The sequence below is a fragment of the Frieseomelitta varia genome, unplaced genomic scaffold, assembly GCF_011392965.1.
Source record: "Frieseomelitta varia isolate USP_RPSP 00005682 unplaced genomic scaffold, Fvar_1.2 scaffold_96, whole genome shotgun sequence".
In the NCBI taxonomy this organism is placed as follows: domain Eukaryota; kingdom Metazoa; phylum Arthropoda; class Insecta; order Hymenoptera; family Apidae; genus Frieseomelitta; species Frieseomelitta varia.
The window spans coordinates 1-15,716 of NW_025110767.1; the positions used below are offsets into that span (position 1 = coordinate 1).

Sequence of the window (15,716 nt, forward strand, 5' to 3'; positions counted from 1 at the left end):
CATATCAACAATTATTTTTCTGATTTTAGCCCTGAGTCAGAATACTTATTTTGAATAGTCATTTTATTTAATTATAATACATTTACATCTAACGAATATACATATTTCTCGTAACAAAGAGTATATTAAAGCTTCGTAAAAGCGTGTAAAAAAAATAAATCTATGGAAAATTATTATCTTATTTTAATACGAAAATATTTTTCTTGTTGGCCACAAAATTCCTGGCTATTTCTCACAGATTCTGCGAAATCGTAGGAACTACTAAAAAATTTAACAAAACGATAATATCGTTCGAAGTCGTGAGAATTAACAATTTTTCTGGCGCAACAAAGAGAGGTCAACAAATAAAAAAAAAAAAACAAAAAAGATAAATAACACCTTGTTTTTGAAAGCATGAATGCGTAAATAATCATTCGTAACTTCTAGAATAAATTGAAGAAATTGAATAAACGTCTGAAATATTTCCAGCATGAGACCATCCTTGCGCATACTTGTAATTCGTACAAGTTACGGATTAGAAATATAGGGAGTTTAGACATTCTCGTTTCCTGATTAATATCCCTGTATTGGAACTAACATATTACACATCCCATCACACCCCATTATAGCACACTACAACGAATTCAAAAAGATTTATAACGAACCGGTCACTTTCGATGTTACTACGAAACATAGACAAAGAAGAAACTTGCAGCAACGGATATTGCGTAACTCAATTGTCGGGATGTCTGGCGCGAATCTTATCGATAAGCATGGTCGTCCCTGGGATGGCAATCTTCTCAGGCTCTGCTCTTTTTGCATTTCTCGGTTGGATTTTCAGCCAGAACCCGTTCTCCGACACCATGGTGAACCCTTTCCTGTCCAGTTTCAACGGTATGGAAGATTTGGCGCATGGTGCGAGGTCGCACTTGGCCAAAACGTAGAAAAGCAAAACTTTCGCTTCTAATAGGGCGAACCTGTTGCCGATGCACATTCTGGGGCCCATTCCAAACGAGAGGAACGAGGGAGAGTTGGACATCTGTTTCGGATCGTCGTAGAATCTGTCGGGATTGAATTTCTTCGGCTCCGGGTAGTACTGCGGATCGTGTTGTATGCCATAAATTGGTATCCACATGCTGTCGTTAGGTTGCATGACGTACGGCTTCGCTCCCGGCACGCGTGGCGGCAATTCGAACGGTTTCACGCACACTCTGTCGCTAATGACCGTCGGCGGGTACATCCGAAGACTCTCGAGAATGACAGCATCCAGATATTTCATGTCGTTGATAGCATCGTACGTGACCTGGCCGTTGCAATCCTCCAATACCTGGTCGATCTCGTCTTGCAATCTTTTCTGTATCTGTACGTTGATGCCGATCTCGTAAGGGGCGAAACACATGAGAGCTGATGTACTCTCGAATCCACCAAAGAAGAAAATAAATGCCTGGGCGGTCATGTCGTCGATGGTCAACTCTTTGCCTGGTCCCAATTTCCCTCTGGTCTCCATCATCAGCTGAATCATGTCTGGACGAACGATACCGTTCTCGTCTCGGACCTTTATCGTCCTCGCTATCAACTCATTGAAGAAGTCGACGATCTTCTGATTGAATACCTTGATACCGAGCAATCGACATAACCACGGAAATTTTCTCACCGCGAAAAACCTGAGGGATTGCGCTCTTCCAAAGCTGGTTGCCTCCCTGCCGTACACATAGAACGTGTTTTTCGGATCCTTCATCGAGTTGACGTCAATGCCGAACGCGCAAGTGGCGATCACGTCGTTGGTGTACTTAGTGAACGCGTTTTTCAATTCGAGCTCTTTCGACTGATCGGCAGGCAAGGAAGCGAAATAATCGCCGTACTCTTGAGCACAATTACGCATCAACACGAACATGGATTTCATCTTGCTAGACGTGAAGGCCGGTGTCAACAAATTCCGTATTTCCCTCCATCTTTCGTCGCGCAGAGAAAAGAGGTTCTTTGAGAAGAGAGTCTCCACGTCCGGCTCGAAAGCCATTCTATGATTTGGAAAGTGATCGAAATTCTTCACGGTGATGGATTTGATCAGATCGAGGTCTCGAATCACGAGTATGGGCGTTTCAAACTCGAAGAAACCGACGTACTTTGACTCGGGATCCAAATTGTACACCTTTTCTACGCCTTCGGCAGTCGACAGTCTTTGAAAGAACAGTTCCCACATGCTACCCAAAAACGGCATCGGTTTGGCGTACGGAATCCCACGTTTTTTGAAAAAGTCGAAGTTACGAGTGGCTCGGTAGTAGACCACTGCTAGCACGGCCAACACAGCCGCGATTATCGGCCACCAATCCATTTCCAGATTCATCATTTCGCACTTGTAGCAGGTATTCACTATCTATCAGCAACTACCTTGCTCACTTTCTAGAAAGGATCATCGAGTGGCTGGATGATCACAGAAACCGATTATTTTCGATACGTTATAAATAGATGGTTTAGCAGCAGCTGCGGATGCTTTCACGCCAGTGTGCTCACGATGACTGCAGACGTAGTTCAATGGCAGTAGTGTTAATTTGCCGCGGCATGTTCGTGCTGCTACCAATGACCGTACGATGAAACAGTCGAACTGCTCGCGCGATAATCGCGCGGCGATATTTTTTGCGCGAGAAAACGAGTTATAGATATTGCTATTACCACTCTGACAACCGTCTAATTACGTCGCCTTTCCTATCTCTTGCTACTTTTATCTTATCATTTAATAAGTGGATACGCTGTTATTGAACATGTGTACGTACATTTTCGCGTGCGTATTCGGCAAATGTTGTCTAGTTGCAGACATGCGTGAATATTATAATTGAAATGGTCGCGGCAAAAAAATTATTCTTGGGTAATGTTTGATTTTTCCTGCGCTTTATTACAAACTTCCCTGGCTTTCGTTTTCCAATGAATTATCATATAACATGTTACATGCGAAATCTTAAAAAATAACGTGATTAACGCGAAAATTCACCGAGAAATAATTAAATGACGGACGTTTTCGCGAAAGTTTCTTTTTTTTTCTCAATGATTCGTTTTAGAAATTCACAACGTCGAGCTCGAATTCTATTTTCACACGTCTATTCTCGTACATTTGTGTATATTTGACCAGACCGCTCAAGGTACGACACGCAACCAGAATCTTTTTGCTGAAATATCCTCTTGATCTTCAGTTCCATAGGCACGGTTGTCTTAGAGTCGACAGCGAACAACAAGTGCAACTTTAGTCTTGAATTTTTTGCCGATACAATTCCGAATGGGAGATACGCTTCGCTATTGATCAGATCACACTCTTTATCCAAAAATCGATTCGGCTCGAAGCAGTTGGATTTTTCGTTCCTTGGATCCTCGAAATACTTCGGATCGCGTTGGATCGATGAAATTGCCACACACCGATGAGAGCCTCGCTCCATCACGTACAATTTGGTCACTGCCAGTAACCTGGAAGGTATCGAGCATCGGTCGGTGAATGGTACGACTGGATACATTCACAAAGTCTTGCTGATCACGGCATCGAGATACTTGATTGCTGTCCAATTTTTCGAAGATGATCTCGCTGTGTTTGCAATCGGCCAGAGCGGCATGGATCTTCGCGTGGAGCCTCCGTTAAATCTCCGGATTCGTGGCCACCTCGTGGACGGCGAAGCACAACAGATCGGACATGGCCTCGAAGCCTCCGAAAAAAAAGGCAAGCGCCTGAGCGATGATGTCATCGACGCTCAGATCTCTGCTGTTCTTACTCTCTGTCATCAGCTGAATAAAGTCCGGTCTGACGATGCCTTTCTTCTCTCTCGCTCTCGGGCACAATGTTTTTGAAGAAACCTGTCGTCTTTGTTAGTGAATCGAATAACAAACACACTGATTATTGATAGATTTAATATAAATTATGAAACATATAATGTTTAACTCTCATTGATTCACTCTCTTATCAATTCACTCTTGCTTCTCATCTCTCATGCTTCGCGTCTCATGCTTTTCTTCTGGGGTTCTTCCCGATCACAACTGTTTCTCGTCACCATGCTCGCTCAATTGTTCTCGCATACATCTCTCTCATTCGTTCTTTCTTCTGCCATGAAATATATCAAACACTCAGATCACACCATACCACAATTATATGCACACTCTCGCTACGTTCATCCTTCTATACAAACATTATGTATATTCATTCCTCAATATATAACTATGTATGGTAACCACTACCATAGTCTTGCAGCTCAACAAAGTTATATCGAACTTTTCGGCCAACCTAGGAAACAACGTTAGCACGACGAGCTTGAGAATCCCTACGCTGTGAATGTTCAGGACATCTCTGCCTGACTTGTAGAATCGGTTGTTCCGATTAGCCAGCGAGTCGATAGCGATTTCAAAGGCGCAACTCGCGAAAATGTCGTTGGCATATCTCGTGAAGGTGTCCTTCATCTCCACCACGTTCTCGTTTGCCGGCAGAGTTGACAAGTATCTCGCCATGTTCACGGCGGTTTTGAACATGAGACGAAACATGGATCTCATCTTGCTTGAGCTAAAAACTGAAGTGAACGAGAACCTGACTTTCAGCGGTGGTCACAGAGTAACGGACAGATCATGTGGGCCACGCACTTCGAGACGGTTCCGTGGAATAGATGACAGATTACTTCGAGCAGAACGATATTACGAGCAAACAGTCCATTGACGATCGTAGGAATGTGACATTGGATGAAATTATACAGATAAATAAAAAGCCGATCAAGAAAAATGTCGTTAATATTCATGAAGAAAGATCGAACAAACATGTATACTGTGCACATATATATATCTATTCTCTGTCAGTAAAAATATCTCAAAGTTAAGAAGGAGTAGGCGGATGTTATCGTTGTTTGCGTCAAAATTTTTGAAAACACAAGACATTTTCATCTTTTTCTGAGAACAATAGCTATTAGATATGAGGATTAAATAGGAATTATGATTGTATGATCATTTTTTTCAATTTAGCAAAGAACAGTCATTTTATTTAGTTGTAACAAATCAACACCTAACAGATACACATATTTCTCGTAACAAAGAATATATTAAATCTTTGTAAAAACGTGTAAAAAAAATCTACGGAAGATTATTATCTAATTTTATAATACAAAAATATTTTTTTTGTTGACTAGAAAATTCACGGCTATTTTCTGTATATTCTGCAAGATCAAATCGTAGGAATCGACAAAATTCTTCGACAATATCATTTGAAGTTGTGAAAATTAACATTTTACAATCGTTGTTTGTGAAAATTAATAAATTTCTTGACGGAACATACAAAGGTCAATAAAAAAAGAGAAAGAAAGATAAATTCCATCTTGTCCTTGAAAACATCAATGCGCGTATAATCGTTCGTAACTTGTGAATTTTAACTAAATAGTAGAAACTGAATAAATGTCCAACAAGTTCCCAGCAGAAGACACCATCTGTGTATATATACACGTAATTTTAAGTACATTTTGTGAGCTCGTTTCCAATTTATATGTATATTGCAACTTTTACATATATCACAGTCTATAACAGCATATTACAACTAATTGTAAAATGATTGAAAACAAATCGATCATAGACTCGTTTTCCACGCTTGTTGCCACGAAGAGACGTATCTCGAAACAGACGAAGAAGCTACAGTAACGGACACTGCAAATGTACGTAACTTAATCGTCGAGATGTCTGTCGGGTATATTCTCAATGAACATGGTTTTCCCTGGGATGACAATATTGTCGGGCTCCGCTCTCTTTGCATTTCTCGGCTGGATTTTCAGCCAAAATCCGTTCTCCGACGTCATGGCGAATCCTTTCTCGTTCAGTTTCAACGGTATGGAAGATTTGGCGCATGGTGCGAGGTCGCACTTGGCCAAAACGTAGAAGAGCAAAACTTTCGCTTCTAATAGAGCGAACCTGTTGCCGATGCACATTCTGGGGCCCATTCCAAACGAGAGGAACGAGGGAGAGTTGGACATCTGTTTCGGATCGTCGTAGAATCTGTCGGGATTGAATTTCTTCGGCTCCGGGTAGTACTGCGGATCGTGTTGAATGCCATAAATCGGTAACCACACGATGTCGTCTCGTTGCACCATGTACGGCTCTGCTCCCGGCACGCATGGCGGCAATTCGAACGATTTCACGCAGGCTCTGTCGCTAACGACCGTCGGCGGGTACATCCGAAGACTCTCGAGAATGACAGCATCCAGGTACTTCATGTCGTTGATGGCCTCGTACGTGACCTGGCCATTGCAATCCTCCAAAACCTGGTCGATCTCGTCTTGCAATCTTTTCTGTACCTGTACGTTGATGCCGATCTCGTAAGCGGCGAAACATATGAGAATTGAGGTGCTCTCGAATCCACCGAAGAAGAAGATTAACACGTGCGAGGTCATGTCGTCGATGGTTAACTCTTTGCCTGGCCCTCTGGTCTCCATCATCAGCTGAATCATGTCTGGACGAACGATACCGGTCTCGTCTCGGACTTTTATCGCGCTGGCTACCAATTCCTTGAAGAAGTCGACGATCTTCTGATTGAATACCTTAATACCGAGCAATCGACATAACCATGGAAACATTCTCACCGCGAGAAACCTGAAGGATTGCAATCTTCCAAAGCTGGTTGACTCTCTGCCGTACACGTAGAACGTGTTTTTCGGATCCTTCATCGAGTTGACGTCAATGCCGAACGCGCAAGTGGCGATCACGTCGCTGGTGTACTTGGTGAACGCGTCTTTCAATTCGAGCTCTTTCGACTGATCGGCAGGCAGAGAAGCGAGATAATCGCCATACTCTTTGGCACAATTACGCATCAACACGAACATGGATTTTATCTTGCTGGACGTGAAGGCCGGTGTCAACATGTTCCGTACTTCCCTCCACCTTTCGTCGCGCAGTGAAAAGAGGTTCTTCGCGAAGAGAGGCTCCACGTCCGGGTCGAAAGCCATTCTATGGTTTGGAAAATGGTCGAAATTCTTCACGGTGATGGATTTGATCAGGTCGTGGTCTCGAATCATGAGCAGAGGCATACCGAACTCAAACACACCGATGTACTTTGACTCTGTATCCAAATTGTACATCTTTTCTATGGCCTCGGCAAACGACAGTCGTTGAAGTAACAATTCCCACAGGCTTCCTAAAAATGGTATCGGTTTGTCGTACGGAATTCCACGTTTCTCGAAGAAATCGAAGTTACGAGTGGCTCGATAGTATGCCACTGCTAGCACGATCATCACGGCCACGACTATCGGCTACCAGCCCATTTCCATTGTTATTCCACGCTTTTAACAGGTATTTACCATTTATTGTCAACTAGGTCTGCGTTAGTTTCTTTCGGACGATCTCGCTCACTTTTCAGAAAGGATCACTAGTCTCGAGAGGTTGGATAATTCCTGGAAACCGTTACCGTTCGATCCGTTGATAAAGAGAACGTTTAACAGCTGCGGTTTCATGCTCTCGCGTGAATATGTTTGCGATGACTGAGGACGTAATTCGATGGCGGTCGTGTTAAGCGCCGCGTTCGTGCTGCCACCGATGAACGTATAGGCCGCGACAAAAAAATAGCACACCCAGTGTTTTTGTTCTGTTTTAATCTATTATTTAATAAATTACAAAAATCTAATTTTACAAGTACATAGACATTGTATGACAATTTCTGCAACATATCTAACAAGAATCATCACACAGTCCTTATTTCATCTGTAAAAACAAAAGAATCGTGAAAAATCGGTGCGACAAATTTATAGCACACAATTTTTATAAATCAGTTTCTGTTCATATTTACCAAGAAAAATTAATATTTAATATTTTGTAGAATCTCCAGACTTTTTTTATAATTGCAATCATTCGCCTTGGAAGAGATTTATAAAACTTTTTAATTCGTTTTTTATTTTTTTTTCCATTTCACTGAAACACGTTCTTTTAATTTATTTATGTTACTGAACTGTCTTCTCTTTGCATAAACGGCTCTTGCAAAATCTCCCCATAGGTTTACTATTATGTTCATGTTTGGAGAACGGGCTAGCCATTCCGAAAATGAAATATTATTGGCTTCAAAATATGACTTTACCACTTTTGCTGTATGAACCGCCGCATTATCTTTTTGAAATATGAACCCATTTCCGGATACCCTTGTAGCACATCTTTCAATTTGTTCATTAATTAGTTCTAAATAGTTTTTCGCATTCACTTCACCTCAAATAAACTTTATATTATCTGTTCTTCTATGGTAGTCAATACCAGCCCATATCATTATACCTCCGCCAAAAATTGTGTATCTTTTCGCAAGTCACGATAATAGTAATTTCCCTATTATCAGGACCGTTAAATTTCTTTTCATCACTAAATAATACTCTTTTTCATTTTTTGGTCTAATTCACATGTTCTTCAGCAAATTCTTAATCTTGTCTTTTTATGTGCCTCTGTTAAAGAAAGTTTCCTTTGTAATTTCTTTCGTTGCAAATGTTTACATTGTTGCAGGACACGTTTCTAATATTCGTTTTTGTCGCACAAGCTTCAGCAATCTGCCTTGCAGTCAGCAATACATTTGATGCATATAATGTCACATTTTCTTATAGTCGCGTGTTGTGAGAGCTGCGTGTCGTTCAGGACGTTTTCTTTTTCCCGTAATTTTTTGGATTTCTAAATAAATTAATGATAACTTTCCGACTTTTATTAATAGCTCTTGCTATCTGCGATACAAAGAAATTTTCTCTTGATAATAACAAAACTGTTTGTATTTTTTACCACGACTCATTTTTTACAAACACTATACGATATAACATTATAAACGAAGATTGACAGTCACTTGCCCGTATTCAACTGAGCAGTGAAGATATACGACATGTGCTATTATTTTAGTCGGACTGATTTTTCGTGAAAAGTAATGCAACAACGATTCCAAGAATTAAGAGGCAATGTTTACATGCCGTCATCACGTTATTAGACATATAAACAATAACTGAAGAAGTGTACAAGTAGGAATATACATATTTCTATGTTCGTCCACGAATTTTACAAAATTTATAGAGTATGTTATTTTTTTTTCGCGGACTGTGCGATGATCAGCAGTATTTTTTGCGCGAAAAAAACTATATCTTATCGAATTATAGATAGTGACTCACCACCCTGGCAGCTGTTTCATTATGTTACTTTCGTTATCTCCTACCATTTTATCTTTCATAGATGATTAAATATATCGCTCTCACTGAATATACACGCACGCGTGTATGTACGTTGCTCTCCTCGCAGCTCTACTCGTCGCTTCACTATAAACACTTCCATTACATTACATTTGTTTGTTTTGTCGCGACGCTCACCTCGCCGTTATCCTCATTCCTCGCCGCTTCACTATAATCGTACCCTTAGAGTGTGCTAATTTCTACAAACATCATTTACGAAGACAATTGCAAAAATTTGAATTTGAAATTAAAAGTTAGAATTTCAATTTAAAACTTGAAATTTGAATTTGAAATTTGAACTTTCTGTCAATTCTTGTTTTCTTTCTCTTTCTTTCTTTCGTTCGTTTGTCAGTGAATCTGTAGAAAAACCGGCTCCCTTCCGATTTCCATAACTTTTGAATAATGTTTGAAAAAAGTATTTCATGTTGGTAAGCGTGTGTTACCGACGTATGTTAGGCCTAGCTTCCAAAATGATTTGCAAAATGCTGCCGCTACTAGCGCATCGAGCTGTGTCGATCTATGACACACTCCCAAGCACAGCCGATACGTTCGTCTTAGACGAATGTACATCATGTATAAATAAAAGCTATATAAGTAATACAGGGTGTCCGTAAAGTCTCTATACAATTTCAAAAATTTATTACAAAGGCAAATGAAAAAACAAATAAGTGGAAATGGTTAAAAAATAAGACGTATATATTTAAGTTTTTTTTTTGCCTCATTTGATGTACCTCTATATGGGCACCATTAATTGCACGAAGCACACCAAGACGGTACTCGATTTCTTGCCATGTTCGTTGTAACATATCTTCATCAATGGTGGCAATGGGATCAGTGATCCTCTGTTTTATGTTAGTGATGTCCCGCACCTTCGATATACGAGACACAATGTGAGAATCTGGGGATCAGAAAACCCCCGTGTGACTAGAGAATTTCAACGAGGTAGCCCAAAGGTGAATGTGTGGTATATGATCATGTGCAGTCGAATCATCGGTCCATTTTTATTCGACGAAACATCAATTACTGCAAATGTTTACCTTGACCTTTTGACTGAATACGTGGCACCACAACTACATGACCTTCAACCAACCATTATTTTCCAAGAAGACGGTGCACCAACACATTGGGGACTGCATGTTCGTGGGTTCCTAAATGAAACATTTCTAGACCGGTGGATTGGAAGGGGTGGTCCAATTCCCTGGCCACTTCGTTCACCAGATATCACTCCCTTCGTCTTCTTTCTCTGAAGTTATGTTAAAGATATCGTGTATCGAACAAAGGTACGGGACATCACTAATCTAAAGCAGAGGATCACTGATGCCATTGCCACCATTGATGAGGATATGCTACAACGAACATAGTAAGAAATTGAGCACCATCTTGATGTGCTTTGTGTAACTAATAGTGCCCATACAGAAGTGTATTAAATGAGGCAAAAGAAACTTAAATATATAATATATACGTCTCATTCTGTAATTTATAATAATTTACACATAATTTACACATATTTGTCTTTTCATTTGCCTTATATTAATAAATTTTTGAAATTGTATAGAGACTTCATGGACATCCCGTATAGTATTTATCTGGCTGCTGGACATTAACGTATACTTTGCTACGAATGTACAATTCATCGTAGGCAAAATTCACCGTAGTGACGTCAACAGAAATCTTTACGAATTTTTCGAAACCTAGTAGGAAGAAAAGGCTGTTCAAAATGTTGATTTCTACAATATAATCTTTAGAAATCATTGACATGAAAGCTTTTCTACAGATTCGTCCATTTATTCGCTGGAAGGACGTATGCGTACAAATTAGTGCCCGAATAATACAACAAATCAGAAAAATCACCAGAAAAGATATTACGGATAAATAAAAAGCCGGTCAAGAAAAGAGTATTCTTGTCGTTAATATTCAAGAAAAACAATCGTATATTCGTACCATGCATATATTATACATATCTCTTCTCTGTATCAGCAAAGATATCTCAATGTTAAAAAGCAGTTGGATGTTATCGTTGTTTGCTTCAAAATTTGTGAAATGCAAGATGTTATCTTTCTCTGGAATCGATAACGACTAGATAAGATAATTAAATGGAGATTATGATCGTATGATTATTTTTACCAATTTACTACAAAATAAGTATATTTATTTCGAATAGTCATTTTAATTGTGACAAATCTACACCTAACGAATATACATATTTCTCGTAAATAAGATATATTAATTCTTCGTAAAATCGTGTAAAAAAAAGAAATCTATAAAAGGCTGTGTGAAAATATTTTTCTTGTTGACTAGAAAATTAACGACTATTTCCGATAATTTTGTGAGACCAGATCGTAGGAATTGACAGAAAATTCTTCGTTAATATCGTTTAAAGTTGTGAAGAGTCATCAATTTTTCTGCCGCAAAAGACACAGGTCAGTAAAAAAAAAAAAAAAGAAGGAAAAGGTAAATGCCATCCTGTTCTTGAAAATGTCAATGCGTGAATTCATCGACAAATGCATATAATTATTTATAATTTGTGAAATTTTGTAGAAAATGAAGAAATTGAATAAATGTTTGAAATGAGTTCAGCAGAAAAGTGTTTTTACACATACGCGTAATTCGTACATATTACGGTAGAAAATCTTTATATCACGTCTAATGTATATTGCAATCACATATTACGTATTACATTATATTACATCCCATTATTACATATTATAACTAATTCTAAAAAAAATCTAAAACGTACTCACTTTCAACGTTGCTTCTACGAAACATGGACGAAGAAGAAACTTGCAGCAACGGATATTGCAAGTATCGTGTACGCTGCAACGTAACTTAATTATCGAGATGTTTGCCGAGAAACTTCTTGAAATACATGGTCGTCTCTAGGATGACAAAATCCTCTACGGCTCCGCTTTCTTTGCGTTGAATTTTCTCGGTTGAATTTTCAGCCAGAATCCGTTCTCCGACGTCATAGCAAATCCTTTCCTGTCCAGTTTCAACGGTATGGAGGATTTGGCGCACGGTGCGAGGTCGCACTTGGCGAAAATGTAAAAAAGCAACACTTTTGTTTCTAATAGACCGAACTTGTTGCCGATGCACATCCTGGGGCCCAGTCCAAACGAGAGGAACGAGGAAGAGTTGAATATATGTTTCGGATCGTCGTAGAATCTGTCGGGATTGAATTTCTTCGGCTCCGGGTAGTATTGCGGATCGTGTTGAATGCCACAGATCGGTATCCACACGTTGTCGTTTTGTTGCACGACGTACGGCTTTGCTCCCGGCACGCGTGGCGGCAATTCGAACGGTTTCACGCAGACTCTGTCGCTGCCTACAACCGCTGGGTACATCCGAAGACTCTCGAGGATGACAGCCTCCAGGTACTTCATGCCGTTTATAGCTTCGTATGTGACCTGGCCTTTACAATCCTCCAAAAGCTGGTCGATCTCTTCTTGCAACCTTTTCTGTACCTGGTCGTCGATGCCGACTTCGTAAGCGGCGAAGCACATGAGAGTGGCGGTGCTCTCGAATCCACCGAAGAAGAAAACGAACGCCTGGGCTACTATGTCATCGATGGACAACTCTTTGCCTGGCCCCCAATTTCCCTCTGGTCTCCATTATCAGCTGAAGCATGTCTGGACGTACGATACCGTTCTCGTCCCGCGCCTTCATCGTGCTGACTACCAATTCCTTGAAAAAGTCGACGATCTTCTGTTTAATTATCCTGATACCGAACAATCGACATAACCATGGTAACCGTATCACCGCGAAAAACCTGAGGGATTGCGAACTTCCCCCAAAATTGTTTGCTTCTGTGCCGTAAACGTAGAACGCGTTTTTCGGATTCTTCATCGAGTTGACGTCAATGCCGAACGCACAAGTAGCGATCACGTCATTGGTATACTTTGTGAACGCGTCTTTCAACTCCAAGATCGACTGGTCGGTGGGCAAAGAAGCGAAATAGTCGCCGTACTCTTTGGCACATTCGTGCATCAATACGAACATGGACTTCAATTTGCTGGACGTGAAGGCCGGTGTCAACATGTTCCGTACTTCTCTCCACCTTTCATCGCACAGGGAAAAAAGATTTTTCGAGAAAAGTGGTTCTAAGTCCGGCTCGAAAATCATTTTGTGGTTTGTAAAGTGGTCGAAATTCTTCACGGTGATGGATTTGATCAGGTCGAGATCTCGAATCAAAAGTATAGGCGTTTCGAACTCGAAAAAACCGATATACTTTGACTCGGGATCCAAATTGTACATTTTTTCTACGCCCTCGGCAAACGGCTGTCGTTGAAAGACCACTTCCCACATGCTTCTCAAAAACGGCATCGGTTTAGCGTATGGAATCCCACGTTTCTTGAAAAAGTCGAAGTTACGAGTGACTCGGTAGTAGACCACTGCTAGCACGGCCAACACAGCCGCGATTATCGGCCACCAATCCATTTCCAGATTCATCATTTCGCACTTGTAGCAGGTATTTACCAGCTACAAGCAGTAGGCTATACGCAACGATCTTGTTCACTATCAGAAAGTATCAGCGAGAGACTGGATAATAGTAGAAAACAATCACCGAAAACGTTAATAAAGAGGACGTTTAGCAGCAACTCCAGATGCTCTCGCGCCAGTGTGCTCGCGGTGACTGAAGACGCAGTTCGATGGCGGTCGTGTTAATCTACTGCGTCGCGTTCGCGTTGCTATCGATGAACGTACGCTGAAACATCGCTCGCGCGATTATGGTGCAGCGGTAGTTTTTGTGCGAGAAGGCGCATTATAGATAATATGTATTGGGTTGCAATTCTGACAGCCGTCTAATTACATCACTTTCGCTATCTTTTGCCATTTAGTAAACAGATAACGATGTCATCGAACATGTGTACACGCATGCATTTTCGCGTACGTATTCGTTCTGTGGTTGCGTGGATATTATAATTTAATTAGTCGCGACAAAAAAACTGCGTATTATTCTCGGGTATTGTGTGATATTTTCTGTTTTATTTAAAATTTTCCTGGTTTTCTTCTTTCAATGAACTATCATATATAGTGATGCATATAAAATCCTACAGATTTCATGAATACGAAATAACGGGAAAATTCACCGCGAAATAATAAAACGACGGACGTTTCCGCGAAACATACAATAATCGTAATAAATAAATGCAAATTTAGTAATAGGACATTGTTTAAGAAGCTCACAGAAATATTTTTTTAATAAATCTTTGTGATTTTCTTTTGTACGATAAAACTATTTCTACGTGCTATTGTGAATAAGAAAATATTAGGAAAAGATTGGGACAATGTCGGAGAAAGATTAATGTTTCTTGAAATGTTTCAAATTTTTTTAGAGAATGATTTATATATACAGGATGTTTCTTGTGGGACTCACTTCGAAAGCTGATTGCACGCCTAAAAATAATGAAAAAGAGTCATATAAATATATGTCCCATCTGTCTTCGTTTATAATGAATTTTCTGTTTTTATTACTTTTACAAAAGATGCTCGAAATGACCACCTTGAATTTGAAGACAAGCCTGCACGCGTCTTGTCATTAATCTGGTTACTTTCTCTATTATTCCTGGTGTTCCTCGATTTTGTCGGAAGCCTTGCTCTATTCTATTTCGTAGTATTTCAGCATGTTCAATCAATGTTGCGTATACAATAGATTTTAAATGTCCTCACAAGTGAAAATCTAATGGATTCAAATCCGGAAAACGAGCAGGCCATGCAATAGGGCCTCCACGACCAATCCATTTATTTGCAAAGTGTTGATTTAAAAATTGCCTAGCCACTCGGCTAAAATGCGGCAGAGCTCCATCATGCATAAACCGCATACGAAGTCTAATATCGACTGGAGCTTCCTCTAATATTTCGTGTAAACGCGTGCTCAGAAAATCAACGTACTTTGTGTCTGTTAGATGCCCATCAAGAAAAAAAGGTCCAATTAAAAATTTATCAATTATTCCTACCCATACGTTTAAACTAAGCTGGTGTTAATGTCTTGAATGCACAATAACATGTGGATTTTCTTCATCCCAATTATGATTATTATGAAAATTGAATATACAATCCCTGGTAAAATTAGCTTACTAGAGTTTGCTCTGTTTATAAAATTCATTATATCTCATAAACGAAGACAGATAGGGCATATATTTATATGACTTTTTTTCATTACTTTTAGGCGTACAATCAGCTCCCGAAGTGGGTCCCACAAGTTACGAAACACCCTGTATATATATATTTGTGACAAATTTCATTGCGGCATCTTTTATGAGTCAACAGTTATTCAAAAATGTCGGGAAAATTCTCGATCCGACTCGTTTTGTTACGGCAGTTGTTGTGACGATAATAGCGAAATCCGAAACGGACTTTGTTTGTTCAACTAATGCTAGGAGTGTCATTCCTGTATGCTTCTGATGTCGATTCATCGATGCCGAGCTACACTCATTGCAATGTGCATCATAAAACTTAGGAGTCGATGCATGTATGAAGACAGCCTTATCACCTAAATTCAGCCAAGATCCACTACTGACTCAGAAGCCAACCAAACCAATCAGCAGATCTTTTCCAAATACA

The 15,716-nt window shown here is 39.9% G+C and overlaps 3 protein-coding genes across 3 annotated transcripts; all 3 read right to left on the reverse strand.

Moving 5' to 3' along the window:
• Nucleotides 1-712: 712 nt before the first annotated feature.
• On the reverse strand, nucleotides 713-7,452 carry LOC122538089 (cytochrome P450 9e2-like). Its single transcript, XM_043671854.1, has 2 exons — nucleotides 7,315-7,452; nucleotides 713-2,367 (listed from the first exon to the last, which is right to left on the reverse strand). The coding sequence occupies exon 2, from the start codon at nucleotides 2,324-2,326 to the stop codon at nucleotides 713-715; it is 1,614 nt and encodes a 537-aa protein (XP_043527789.1). The 5' UTR covers nucleotides 2,327-2,367; nucleotides 7,315-7,452.
• Nucleotides 3,598-4,500, reverse strand: LOC122538088 (probable cytochrome P450 9h1). Its single transcript, XM_043671853.1, has 2 exons — nucleotides 4,192-4,500; nucleotides 3,598-3,813 (listed from the first exon to the last, which is right to left on the reverse strand). The coding sequence occupies exons 1-2, from the start codon at nucleotides 4,498-4,500 to the stop codon at nucleotides 3,598-3,600; spliced, it is 525 nt and encodes a 174-aa protein (XP_043527788.1).
• On the reverse strand, nucleotides 4,964-13,852 carry LOC122538090 (cytochrome P450 9e2-like). Its single transcript, XM_043671855.1, has 2 exons — nucleotides 13,027-13,852; nucleotides 4,964-6,672 (listed from the first exon to the last, which is right to left on the reverse strand). Exons 1-2 carry the CDS (start codon nucleotides 13,602-13,604, stop codon nucleotides 5,649-5,651), a joined length of 1,602 nt encoding a protein of 533 aa, XP_043527790.1. The 5' UTR covers nucleotides 13,605-13,852; the 3' UTR covers nucleotides 4,964-5,648.
• Nucleotides 13,853-15,716: the final 1,864 nt, after the last annotated feature.